Source organism: Emys orbicularis, chromosome 6 (genome assembly GCF_028017835.1).
Source record: "Emys orbicularis isolate rEmyOrb1 chromosome 6, rEmyOrb1.hap1, whole genome shotgun sequence".
Taxonomy (NCBI): domain Eukaryota; kingdom Metazoa; phylum Chordata; order Testudines; family Emydidae; genus Emys; species Emys orbicularis.
Genome location: NC_088688.1, coordinates 62,705,920 through 62,720,780, shown reverse-complemented (window position 1 = coordinate 62,720,780; position 14,861 = coordinate 62,705,920). Strand labels below are relative to the sequence as shown.

The following is a 14,861-nucleotide window of genomic DNA, read 5'->3' as shown; positions in this document are numbered from 1 at the left end:
CAGTTGATTAGAATACTGTGCTATAATTAAAATGTGCCTTCTTTCACACTTACCCAATAATGTAATGCCTCTCCTGAGTTCATCCACAAGACCATCTACTCTCTGTGCATTTAAATCCCTCTTAAAGATTGTTTGATTTTGTGTGTGTGTGTGAGAGAGACACCTTATTTTGCCAAGATGCAGTTAAGCACCATTTTGAAACTCGAGTTATTTCAGGATCAAAGCAATAAACTGGACACCTTCATTCCCTTATGCATCTACATATACAAATCCTCTGCTTCTGTACTACTTCCCCTAACCTCTATCTCTTAGATTGTGAGCTCCTTTCGTCAAGGACTTTGTCTTCTTTTCTTTTGGAAAAACACCTAGCACATTGTGTTCCGCTATAAACTTATCATAAATAGTAATATAGGTAAGATTTTAAGTCAGTTCAAGGAATAGAAAGTTCTGATAAAGAGTGAATACTGTGACCCTACCAAAAAAAAAAAAAAAAAGCAGAAGACGACAATATAAGACAGGATGGCTGACAATGGAAGTGATAGGCAATCAAAACGAAAGAAATTGTGTTGGATGGGAAGAAAAATTGATATTCTGATATCATAAGTGGTAGACCTATTTCAGTAACACTGGACAAGTAAGACATCAGTGATGATGGGGCATGAGAGCATGGAATGAAATATGGTTACCAGGCTCGTTGGAATCTCTTCATTTTATAACACTTTCATCTTTTCTAATTTGACAAAGTATATATCTCATCTGTTTTTATATATATGTATGCTCCCTTTGACAAACACAAGAATATCCAAGTTTCTGAGCACCAAAGCTTAATTTTTGTGTATAGTGTAGAATTTAAAAGAATGAGCTCTTAAAATAATTCTGCTAGATTGCCACCATTTTAACCCTTGTTTTTATTACTATTACCAAAATAACAATTTATCCTATCTTTCAGATACTACAGTGATAGTAAACATAGAAAGCTGGATGACCACAGGAGTAGAGATCACAGGTCAAGCCTGGAAGGAAATTTAAAAGACAGTCGGTCTCATTCAGACCACCGTTCCCATTCAGACCACCGGATACACTCAGATCACCGATCTAGTTCAGAGTACAGCCATCATAAATCTTCCAGGGACTATAGATACCACTCAGACTGGCAAATGGACCATAGAGCTTCCAGTAGTGGCCCAAGGTCACCACTAGATCAGAGGTCTCCTTATGGCTCAAGGTCTCCCTTAGGACATAGATCTCCATTTGAACACTCAGCAGATCACAAAAGTACACCTGAACATACATGGAGTAGCCGGAAAACATAACAAAGACTAACATTTTCTGGACCTTCTTTTAGCCATATACAGTAAACTAACACAGTAATTGCCTTACATGACTTGAAAGACATGGACTGGATATTCTATCAGTAGCAGTATTGTTACTTCTTTCCAGGATGCAAGGTCTATTATCCCAACAGAAGAAAAAAATATTTTTGTATTTAAAGTTTATGCTGCACTGTGCTGCAAATGTTGTGGCACTTTTTTTAAGAAATGGAAGATGTTTACTTTTACAGGGACCTCAACACTGCCCCATTCAGACTGGATCTTATAAAACTCTTCATGTCAAAGTGCTTTTAGGCTGAATACAGTTTAAATTATGTTTGTAAATGAACTTTTACACACTGACCTGTGATCGTGTATCAGGAAGGAATGAGGCGTTTGGGTTTTATTTTGTTTTATTTTATTTTAGTAAAGAACTCTCAAGGACCTTGTTCACTTTCCAAAGCTACTTGTTTACATTGTACACTGCGACCACCTTGCCGCTTTTCATCACAAGCTTGAATATTTAAATTCTGTACCTAGAACTGTAAAATAGCCAGGATTTCTCCTGTTTGTGATCAATTGTAATGCCTTTTTACAAAAAAGAGCTGTAAATTATTGTAAATTAATTAAATGAGCTTTTTCCCCTCTCAGGCTTTTTTTGACTGTTCCTTTCCCCACCAACTCAGGCCTTCTTGTCACAAGTATGAAACAAAATCAGTGTATTACATTTTTGAATAAAATATCTTGATGGAATCACTGTTCAGAATGTAAAATTGGGGGAAGGGAACACTTTATTCCATTTAGTGCTCTTTTTTTTTTTTTTTTTTTTTTTTTTTTTTTAAAGATGCTGTGTGCGATACATGGTTTTTTTTTTTTTTTTTTCTATTAAACTGTCTGTGTTGTGATTGTTGTAATGAAATGGTGAGAAATATACAACTAAATTAGGCTCTAAACAAACAATTTTTTTAGGTGTATTTGTTTTAAAAGGAGAAGGAGAGTTCAACACATGAACCCTTCAGAATTCATATGAGCCAGAATTTATTGTAAATCCATTTATTTTCCCTCTTCAGTATAGGCAATAATGTCAAATGTGCTATGCAGCCAGTTAATATTTTAGAAGATTTGAGTGACCTTATTAATAGAAATTGTTACAATACACACTGATTGTAAATAGATAACTTCTATCTGACAAATTAAATTTAACTAAAGGATATATGGGCTCTTGTAGTTTTCTGATGATGTTTTCCTATGGTGTTACATTCCTTATAAGTTAAACATTATTAAAATGTTTTACCCTTAAATGTATACTAATTTTAGTGATTATATCAAATTTCAGAATATTGTAGCAAAATCATACTTTAAAATGTATGGCAGGAGGAATAATTTTAATAAGGTTAAAAACCCACTGACTTGATGAAATACTTCAAATTATATCTTTAGGGTGCTTAGATTATATTTTTGTCTTTATTGTCCGTGGTGTTTTTTTAGGCCATATATCTAAAACCAGAATCTCTGTTGTTTAGTTAATTTACTTCATGTTCTGTGATCCCTGCCTACAATTTGTCTTTGGGGATTTTTGTTTTTTACATTTTTACATTTTTTACATCATCTGAACAGCAATTATTTGTGAGGTCACAAATAGAGGTTATGAGTCCAGAAGGATAATAAGCAGATGCAATCTAAGAAAAGTCAAAGATCCCGGATGTTTATACAAATGTCCCTAATAAAATGCAGACGACAAATTACAGAAAAAGGTATGCAGGCAGAATTTTTTCCCAAACTTTTTCCTGAAGATGACAGTTACTCATTTTTGTCTGTTAAAATTTTATCTTCAAAAATCCAATATATTTAGACACAAAGTGAATAAATTAAGGTTGAGATCTTGGCTGTGTGTGTGTGTGTGTATATGTGTGTGTGTATGTATATATATATGTATACGACACATTTGAAACAAATAATAAAAAATAATTGATAGCTGCTCTATTTTTAACCCAAAATCTGTCTGTCAGCTGGCTTTGTTGGAACAGAATAAATCTAGAAAAATAAGCTTTTCCCTAAATAATTTGATTGTTTTATAGAGCGAAAATAAAATTGTAATATAAAATACCTCAGAACAGTTAGGTCTGGTTTGGTAATTGTGCGTGACACGGAATTTATCATCCCTACATTTCTGACTAATGTCAGATTATATATTACTCAGATTTCTCATTCTGATCTCTAATTGTATAATATAAAACTTTCCAGTGTCTGAAAATATTAAAGTTGAAATGAAGGTTCTTCAAGAATTGGCCCACATGGATCCCTCTGTAGGTTTGTGCACCTTGTGCGTGCAAACCTGGAATCTTGTTGCCGGCAGTCTTTTGGGGCCCCATATACCTCCTATACATCTTCATGCCCCTTGCAGTAAAAGTACAAAAAGCAGAGCAGCTCCAACCACCACTCAGTTCCTTCTCACCATTCGTGGTAGATGCTTGATTTTTAAAGCCCATCTGGAAAAGCTGAAAGGTGAAAGCAAGGACTAGTCTTGTCTGAAAACCCATGGGTTCAACATGGGGTGTTGATGTCCACATTCTTCAAACACAGACTGGAGCACTGGTATACTCGACTGCTGAACATTGAGCACCAGTATGAACATTGCGCACCATTAAACTGTTTTAGAACATTGCATGGCAGATACTGTCATCTCTTATACCTTTGGAAAAGAAGAGAAACACAATGAGATTGTGGTTACCAGTCACGAATTATGTACCAAATTGTAAATCAGTGCCCCTCAGTGGCACTGATCATTTGTCAGTGGCCTCTCAGACTTACAAAGACATTCCTGAAGCTGCCCACTGACTCGCTAATCTGGACTTCATTATTTGAATGTTGCTAATCACCTTGCCGTACATTTAAAAAAAAAAAAAAAGAGGAGGGGCTTCTGTGTCCTGCTTACTTTGTAGCTTAGATGGTATTAGCAGTAGTTTAGGTTTTGATAATTTATTTATTTTATTTAAGTACTTTGGCTATTGATTTTTTTTACGTTTAGTCTCACCATGGTACTGAGAACTAAGTCCAAAGGTGGAGACCAAGTCTACAGGTTTTAAAATCTGCTCTGCCTGTGAGATTGCTATGCCTGCTTAATGATGTACATTCTAATTGCTTATTTTGTTCAGGGGAGTCTCATATCCCCTGTGTAATTCTTTTTCAAAGTGCACACATAGGGCTTATGCTCATTTAAATTTGTTCCTAATGGAAAAATCTACGTGGAGTGTGCCTAGGTCAGAGGTACCCCCTGAGCAGCAGTCTGTTCCTGCTTCAAAGCAGGTTTCATTGAGTGCTTTAGCTACCAGTGATGCTAAACTAAGCGGTAAGAAATCTACTGGCTCTAAGGGTACGTCTTCCGGCGGGTAGTAATCGATCTACTGGGGATTGATTTATCGCATCTCGTCTAGATGTGATAAATCGATCCCTGAACACGCTCCCCGTCGACTCCGGAAGTCCACCAGGGCGAGAGGCGGAAGTAGAGTCGACGGGGGAGCCGCGGCTGTCGATCCCGCGCCGTGAGGACGAGAGGTATGTCGACTTCAGCTATGCTATTCTCGTAGCTGAAGTTGCGTATCTTAGATTGATCCCTCTCCCCCCTCCCCCCCTCCCCCAGTGTAGACCAGCCCTTAGAGTCCTCATGCTGCTAGCAAACACATAGCCCTTCTCAGGTCAGTCAGTGGCTCCTGCTGCCCAAAGCAGGGAAGACTAAAGATCTCTTAAGTAGGGCTCAGTACCATTTACTGTCCTGGTCACAGCTAAGAAAGATAAGAGTCTTCATGATGGCTCTTCTAAAAATACCTCTTAAAAACCACATCACTGCCCATGAGTCTTCTAAGGCTGGTGGGTTACGTTCCTTAGAGTCAGTACCATGCCTTACACCTTGTAACAGACATAACTTTGTTACCTTTGTCTTCAGTACCGTGTACCTCAGACTTATCAGTATCACATCTGGACAAGACTGTTTCTGGGACTTTAGTATCAGTATCCATCATCTAGATACCATCATTGGTACCGTCTCCATCCACTAAGTCTCCTTTCATATCACCCGCAGACCTTATGATTATTCAAGAACTGGAGCCCGTTTTTACTTGATCTTTCTCCATTATCTGCTGTATCCAGAGCTTTATAATTAGTGGAGCTGAAGGTACTGAAGGTGAAAACTTCTACCTGCCCTCAGTCAATGGTACCAGTGCCACAAGAGTCGTGGACTAATTACAGAGGATCTTTACACCATCTCCCCTCCCTTTGGCACTTGTCTTTCCTTTTTTGCATATTCATGGAATGCAATTACCACTTATCAGTGGGTTTTAAAAACCCGTCTGAAAAGGATACGCAATTTGATTTTACTCTGCCTACTTGCTCCACACCCTCCTACCCCATCCCTCTTCAGGGACCTATCTCACAAAACTCTGCTGCATTTGTGCTATTCACACTGCTTCCTCCTGAAGAAGAAAGTTGGTTAGAGGGAGATCTTAGGATTCGGACATCTCAAGTTTATTCATCACTTCAAGTTTTGGATGGTCACCCTTAATTCTATAATCCCTTCTTTAGATCATATGAACTGGTTTGCAGCTCTCAACTTTCAGTATGCCCACTTATGTGAATCTATCCATTTTATAGGAAGTATCTGCATTCTGTGGTCAGCAATCTTCACAATCATTTCAGAGTCCTATCATTTGTCCTTCCTACAGCTCCCAGGGTATTTATCAATTTCCTGGCAGTGGTAGTATCTCACCAAAGGAGACAGGGTCTGCATGTGTACCCATATCTGAACAATTGGCTGATTTCAGGGTCAGTCAGCTCAGCAAATCAACAGAGACTTTCATACATTTCTACAACTGTTCTCTAAGCTAGGCTTCAATCAACCAAGACAAGTCTGCTCTCATCTCTACTTAATAGATAGCATTCATAAAGGCAGTCTTGGAGTCCAATTTAGCAAGGGCGTACTGTCCTTGATTCATTGCGGGGGGGGGGGGGGGAATCTCTCATTTCATCTCGTCTTTGATTTCACTCAAGAACCACCGTGACTGTGCACCTCAGCTTATTAACCATATGGCAGCTTGTGCTTACCTGTCTGTGCGTGAATGGTTATGTCTTCAACCCCTCCAAGGTTGTCTGAGGACTATTTATCAACTAAGTAGACACAGCTTGAACTACCTGTACAAGTTTCTCTAAAGGTAGTCTCATTTCTCTTCTGGTAGACAGACTCTCTGAATATCTCCTAGGGTATTGTGTTTCATCAACCACCACCTTCAATTCTTCTGATGACAGCTGCATCAAGGTTGAGCTGTGGTGTTCATTTGGGCCTTCTTCAAATCAAGGCATGTGATCCTGAGCAGAGTCTCAGTGGCACATAATATTCTTTATCTCAGAGCAGTTTGGTTAGTCTGCAATGGTTTTCTCCCACTTCTTCAGGGCACCACCACTAAAATCCTGACAGCAAACTCAACAGCTATGACTATATAAACAGGTGGAGGTAGGGAGCAAAGTAATTCCTATTATGTAAGGAAGCATTAGGCCTGTGGGACTGGGTAAATCCTACACTTGATCAAGTTGGTAGCTTTACATCTTCTAGATTCCTAGAATGGTCTGGCAAGTCACCTAAGTAGACATACCTCCATCTCTTGGGTAGGAATTAAAAGACTGGGTCTTAGTTCAGGTGTTTCTTAAAAGGGTAGTCCTTTTGACAGATCTATTTGCTATGAACATGAAGCATTCAGTGTTCTGTTTCTGGGCAGGATTAAGCATAGGGTCTATGGGTGCATTTCTAATTCAATGGGGAAATCATCTGTTTTACGTTCCTCTCCCCTTTTCCCCCCATTCTGTTAATCCCAAGAGTCCTAAGGAAGATTTAATTCAAACAAAACTCAGGTAATATAAATAATTCCATCATGGGTGCATAAATTTTGGTACTCCGTTTTGATGCAGCTATCAATCAGTCCACTTCCTCCATTTCTGAACCCATAAGACATCATTTTGCAGAGCCAGGGCCTGGTACTTTACCTAGCCCAAGAATCCCCCCATTTGACATTTGGTGTCTAGTTTTCAAATTAATTCCAGTCGGAGAACACTTCAATCTCCCTGGTCACTCAATTACAGACCAAATTGTGGCAATAGTACAACAAAAAGTGGCAATAGTACAACAAAAAAACTTCAAAAACAGAGTCCAACGAGAAACTGCTGAATTGGAATTAATTTGCAAACTAGACACCATTAAATTAGGCTTGAATAAAGACTGGGAGTGGATGGGTCATTACACAAAGTAGAACTATTCCCCCTACTGTTACTCACACCTTCTTGTCAATTGTTGGAAATGGGCCATCCTGATTATCACTACAAAAGTTTTTTTTTTCCCTCCTGCTGACAATAGCCCACCTTAACTGATTACTCTCGTTATAGTTGGTATGGCAACACCCATTTTTTCATGTTCTGTGTGTGTGTGTGTGTGTGTGTGTGTGTGTGTGTGTGTGTGTATATATATATACACACTCTTCCTACTGTATGTTCCACTGCATGCATCCGAAGAAGTGGGCTGTAGCCCACGAAAGCTTATGCTCAAATAAATTTGTTAGTCTCTAAGGTGCCACAAGTACTCCTCATTCTTATTGAGGAGGTATTTCTGACTTGTTTTCTTCCATTGATATATACAAGAAGCTCAAGGCCCTTAATAGACATTAAGTCTTGCAACTAAGGTAGGTAATTTTTATCTCCATCTTATATATCAAGAAGCTTAATCAAAGAGAAGGTAAGTGATTTAACCATAATCATGTATTGAGTCAGTGGCAGAGATGGAATCAGAACCCAGAATGCTTATATCCCAGTCTGATTGTCTAATCACTAGACTACACTTCCTCTCTTATTTTGTTTAACTACAGGGGAAAACGTAACTGAATATTTTACAGTAATAACATAAAGGTATGTCTGATGTAGCCACTTTGAAACCTGGTTAGCTCCTGTTTTGTCACCTTAAGAAAATGAATCCAGTTGTATCAGGTCTGTTAAAACTGAACTGCAAATTTCTGATACAGCTTAGTTCCTTTTTGTGGAGTTTTCACATTAAAACCAATGAAAATATACATACACTAATGACTAAAATCTATATGAAATGTTATTCTGTTTAAGATTTCTGCCAAAAAATATTAATCCCCAAACTTAAGTGAATTAGTATAGTTGACATCTCCCAGGACATGGTTTGGTATCCTCAGGCCATAATTAAATGAAGTCTTGACTACTAATATTTCTTAATATCAGTTATGGCACACCTCTTTGCACAATTCTTGAGGTTGTTCAAATAGCTACAGTGTAGATTACAAAAATGTAAAACTCAGTAATTTTAAAGGTATTTAGTGTGAAAGTGGGCCTCTTATTAAAAGCTTTATCATAATGAGTTGTAGGATATAAAAACATATTTAAAGGCTTGTGTTAAAGTCTCTTTTAATGTCAGATAGAAAAGCTTTTTAGATTTAGATCTAGGGTGAGCCCACATGCTGAAAACTGTAGAGCAAAGGATATGTGTATTTTGTTTTGCTGGGATTGATCTTATTCTTTAATGTTAAATACTCAACAAACTCAGGTTATGAGTCAGTGTGCTCTAGAGAGAAACATCCTGAGATGATGTAAGTTACTGTAGCAGAAAACCACATACCATTGATCAGATATAAGAAATGAAGCAGGTCTGTTTCTCATTTGCTTGTACCTCAACTGGTTCTAAACTGAAACAAATTTCATACACTGGAGTAATCTAGAGCATATCTCTTTGAAAGCAGAGGCACTGAGGCTTGAAAAACATTTTTGTCCCCCTTTAGTAAAATAAGCTAGTGCTTTCGGATGGCCTTGATTTTGACACTATCTTTGGTAGACAATGCAATTGGCATTAATAAATGTTTCTTTAGAATTGGTTATAAACCCTAGGGATGCACTGAGGTCTTTGAAGCATTTGATGTATGTTAAATGCCTTATTGTTTTAGGATTAGAGCAGCAGATTCTTAGGTGGAAAAAAAATCCTTCATGAATCCATCTGTGCAGCTGATGATCAATTAGTCACATGCTATGGCTTGTGAATCCTTGAACCATTAAGCACATTAATCCTGGAGCCACATATGTATCTACCATGGCACTGACCAAGATTATGAGTGGTCCAGTCTCAAATGCCCTTCAGTTCCTTTTCTTCCACTTGGTCCTGGAGCTCTTTTCAGTTTTGGTATCATTATAGTCAGGAAGTCGTTTATCTGAGCGAGAAATTTTTATAGTTAATCTTTTTTTTTTCCCCCTTGTAAAATTTAGATTTAGTGGCTTTGTGGCTTGTCTCTCTTCTCAGGATGGAGAAGCAGGAGAAGGGATCAGGCATTAAAAGATATGCAATATAAAGGGGGTGATCCTGCCCAACTGAAATTAATCAAAATTACTATTGAATTTGGTGATGCAGGGTCTGACCTAAATGTCCATTTTGGAACAGCATATTTAAGATGTCTCGAAGGAGGAGAGCATTCTTCTTGGGGCTCTTTGGTCTGTGTCACTTTTATCGTTGGGACTCAAAGTAAATAAGATGGGAGTCTTACCTGTATCCTCGAGGTATTGAGGGCTCAGCCCAGGCAATTTTCAAGTTATTGAATCTGAAGAGTAAGGATCCAATCAAACATAAACCTTTATTAGAGAGGGAAATTGATTGGGAATAGACTGTTCCACTAACAATTTCAATGAAGCAAAAAAGACCCTGAAACTTTCCTCTAAAACCATATTATTTCTCTCGAGCACATTATATCGAGACAATCTCTAGTTAATAGTGGAAGAAAGATCTCTGATCAGGTGTACACCAGCATCTATGGGCGACAAGAATTTGAATAAGTACTCTGTAGCCCCTCCTCTAGTCCATGTTCAGATCAAATTGTTGATGTGTGAAATCCCAATCTATCCAATCAGCTCCTGTGTAGTCTTCAATTCCAAGTACCTCACCCTTTTTGTTCAAAGAGGAAACTCTTTATATAATGGATGATACGTTTCACTCTTGGAAAGCATTTAGACATGACCTGGATTCAGGGCCAAGAAGATGAAAGCAGATGGATAGGAAATCATCTTCATTTATCTTTCCTCTGAAATGGACCAATTACAAAGCTATTATTGTTTGAGACTGTTTTCATCTCCAAACTGAAATTTACCTTTGTGACGGTCTAGGCATTAGTCTTAAGATCACAAAGATGTTTACCCAACTCCTACAAACAGAGAGGTTCTATAGGCTACACTTTATATTCCTTATTGTAATGGAAAAATCATAAGCTGAAAGCATTTTGCTACTTCATAAGTTAAGAAACAGAATTGAAAATGTTACCCATCACTTCCTTTCTGTGTCAAGACTGCTAGCTCATACCACCCAGAAAAAGTGATGTAGTAATTGACTCATAGCAATTTTGTTGTAGGTGATCATTAGAAGTTTATCAGTAATAGTAAAGTTGAAGTTGAATTTTCACTGATGACCAAATTTGAGAAGTTATTTATACAGCTTTACAAACATTTGAGGTGGCCATTGGAAGAGGTATAATGAAAGAAAAGGTTGTTAGACAAAGAATTTAGCCACCTTTGGATCCTATTCATAGGGAAACAACCTAGGTTGGTGGTCATAGATATTAAATCATCAAGTAACAAATTTTCTGATCTACCTATCCACTGATCAAAGACATCACTGCTGAAAATTCAGAAAGAGCCATACATAAGATACCACTGGAGCTGGATGTTCTAAGGTCCTTAAACATCTAGGGGCTATCATCCTCCCTGAAACACCTGGGCTTCACTCTCATTGTTGCCAAGGGGTGGAGGTGGTTATTTTTGCTAAGGGGGCCTTTAGTCTCGTTCCCATTGGGAACAATAGAAGATGGCAACCATTTTGAAAGAAAGCAGTTCTTTGTGAAGTTCTCTGAGAAAAACATTTGTCAGTTTCTGCTGAGGAAGAAATTTAGCATTATGAAGAATAATGGCAAAAAAGGAATGTTAATTAGTAACAAAATTCTTCAGGTGTGGCCAATATACTCAGTAAGTTGTAACTTTATGGGAAAGTTTGAAGAGGTTGCATTATTTGTTTATTAAAATCAATCAGGACAAAAATGGGTCTGAGACAGGGTGCTCAATTTCTTAAAGCACCAATTTTAACTCAAGCTAATTTATCTACTTGTAAATTTTTGGAGAGTTCCCTAAAATTACATTTTTTCTGAGTACACTGCTCTACAGCCAAAATGCTTCTGAAATAAATGTAGTCAAACTTTACTAATTCTGGGTCACTGAGAACGAAAATGATGCTTAAAATTGTTGATTGGCTCTAGTTTTCAAGATATGCTATTGGGGCAGTATATACGACCCTTGACTTGGGAATGGTGGAGGATAAGTGAGTTACAAAGGGAAGGGATCTCAATTTAAACCAGAAATGACTAAAATACATCTTTGACTGGATCTATGAATAAATCCATGACTGGGTTTGGACAGTACTTGCTTTTTAGGCAAAACAATGAATGATGCAATCTGAAGCTGGTATTGCGTCATACATGATATGAATTGCATCATGTTATTCCTAGAAGTCATGGATGATGCAATCATAACAAATCTTACATCACTCTGCAGAACAAATTGCCCTATATCAGCTCTAGAAATCATACAGTGTCATGCTCTCTTATTTGTCAGTGTTTGATTTTGCAAAGGGACACATTTCTGTTTAGCCAAAGTGAGCAGAGATGCCTCGTACTTGTGTGAACAGTGCAGATAACTTCTGCTATGTTTGTGGTGAAGTGACTTTTGCATCACAAAAGCGCAGTATAACCACTATGGTTAAGAAAGCCTATCACCTTTATTTTGGCTGCAAAATTGGAGATCAGGACAAGAGGTGGGCCCCACACATATGCTGCAACACTTGTGCAACAAATCTTCGCCAGTGGTTGAACAGGAAAAGGAAATCTATGCCTTTTGCACTGCCAATGATTTGGAGAGAGCCAACAGATCATACCAGCAATTGTTACTTCTGCATGGTGCCTCCAGTTGGGAAAGGTGTGTCAAAGAAGAAAAAGTGGACAGTGCAACCATCAATGTCACAGGACCCACATTTTCTCCCATCCTCCTCCTCTGAACCACACCTCATAACACAAGGTGAACTGAATGACCTTGTCAGGGATTTGGAACTACCCAAGAGTAAGGCAGAGCTGTTGGGCTCCAGACTACAGCAGTGGAATCTCCTGGCAGGTGATGTTAGGGTTTCCATGTTCCATAACCGTCAAAAGGATCTTGTCCCATTCTTCTTCATGGAAGGTGATCTTGTAGCCTGCAACAACATCGATGGTGTGATGGCAGCCCTCAACATCGTTCACGATCCAGATGAGTGGAGACTGTTCATTGATTCATCGAAGACGAGTCTTAAAGCTGTTTTACTGCATAATGGCAATGTTTTGCCATCAATTCCAGTTGGTCATGCAGTCCATATGAAGGAAACCTATGACAACATGAAACAACTTTTGAGGTGCATAAACTATGACCAACATCAGTGGCAGCTTTGTGGCGATTTGAAAGTTGTTGCTCTCTTGCTTGGTCTGCAGACTGGATACACAAAGTACTGCTGTTTTCTCTGCGAATGGGATAGTCGTGCAAGAGATTCCCACTACATCAAGAAAGATTGGCCACTCCGACAGTCATTGGAGCCTGGGAGGAAAAGTGTTCAGCATCCACCACTTGTTGAATCAAGGAAGATTTTATTACCACCCTTACACATCAAGCTGGGTCTGATGAAGAACTTCGTCAAGGCCATTGACAAAACACAAGCAGCTTTCAAGTACCTCCGTGGAAAATTTCCAAGGTTAAGTGAAGCTAAGATAAAGGAAGGTGTCTTTGTTGGTCCTCAGATTCGTTAACTTCTTTGAGATGATGCATTTGACCATGCACTGCGTGGCAAGGAAAAGACGGCATGGAAAGCCTTCCAGTTAGTGGAAATAAATTTTCTCGGAAACAACAAGGCAGACAACTACAGGTTGTTGGTGGAAAACCTCCTCAAGGCATACAAAAGCCTTGGTTGCAACATGTCACTAAAGATACATTTTTTGCACACTCATCTAGATTTTTTTCCACCGAACTGCGGAGCAGTGAGCGACGAGCACGGCGAGCGATTTCACCAGGACATTGCAACAATGGAGAAACGCTATCAGGGCAAATGGAGCCCATCAATGCTTGCAGACTATTGCTGGACAGTGACAAGAGATGCTCCATTTAATGAATACAAGAGACAAGCCAAGAAGCGCCGAGTAGACACTGAATAGGACTAAACTATGTACAGAATAGTTTTTTGCCTTTTGTTTCATAATAAATTTTATTTATATAACCCTTTTGCTGATTTTTAAAGTGTTACATAAACAGTACAGGTGAAATATTATCATGTAAAGCAACCATAAACACATGAAAAGACCTAGGTTTACAATTTATGATTAAAACTCTACTATTTACACAATATACATAGACATAAAATGTAAAAACTTAAATATCTTAGAAACAGTAGCCAATCAGTTGTTTTAATTGTCATGTTTGAATTCAGCACATCAAAATACATAATAAATAGCACATTTTATCTCTGAAGCAGATGACTTCTCAAAAATTGTAGACCAGTGTATAGAAGGAAGATTCACTGCATTCTTCATACATGATGAAGAGATTGAATCCCTGCTTTAAGTGCCAGAACTCAACTCAACCTTAACTATGGATCTGCAAGCACATCCAGTACTTCCATAATTAAAGACACCCAATGTATTAAAATTATTAATTTTAACTTTGCTGTTTTAATAATGAATCGTGTTGTTTTTGCAGTCATAACTGAGAGGTTTAACATATAGTGAAAGCTTGTAATGACATAAAATTAACAGATATGCTGACAATCTGTGAATTTCAAATAGAATACTTTCAGAAACTTGTACATATTAAATATTCAAAGATAAGGAAGAAACCATCTACAATGTTTTGTAGTATTTAAAAGAACTTTTACAATAATACCTCACTAGTTGGCACTTTACTGCACCACAAAGCTAAACATTTGCAAAAGTGTGTTAAGATTGCAAACTCAAGCACTCACAATTTAGGAAATACCAGATTTTAAAGTTGTTCATGCAATCTTAATTCAGCCCCCTTGTGTGTATTCATTGTGATAGTCTTTAATTACATGGCCACATACTATTTTTCCAATGGACCCCAGCTTCATTCACTAGGGTGGACAGTGCTCACTGAAAGGGTAACCATTCAGTATTCCCTTTTATCCTCATCATTCAGTATTTAGCCCTGGGAGTTATGTAATGCACACCATCCAAATTCTGCACTGAATGCAGAATTATTAATTTTCTCATAAGTAAGGCTGGGTTTTAGTCATGGGTATTTTTAGTAAAAGTCATGGACAGGTCATGGGCAGTAAACAAAAACTCTCGGCCTGTGACCTGTCTTGTACTATCTACCCCTGACTAAATCTTGGGGTGGGAGGGGTGGCCTGGGACACGCCATGGGTTCTGGGGGGATGGTGGT

At 38.2% G+C, this 14,861-nt stretch overlaps 1 protein-coding gene across 1 annotated transcript in view; it reads left to right on the top strand.

The window, feature by feature from the left end:
• The window catches only part of CHD1 (chromodomain helicase DNA binding protein 1), an 84,925-nt gene extending 82,976 nt beyond the window's left edge, over positions 1-1,949 (top strand). Inside the window, exon 38 of the mRNA XM_065406973.1 lies at positions 950-1,949. Coding sequence (XP_065263045.1) covers positions 950-1,313 — 364 coding nt within the window. The 3' untranslated portion in view covers positions 1,314-1,949. The remainder of the gene's footprint in view (positions 1-949) is intronic.
• Positions 1,950-14,861: the final 12,912 nt, after the last annotated feature.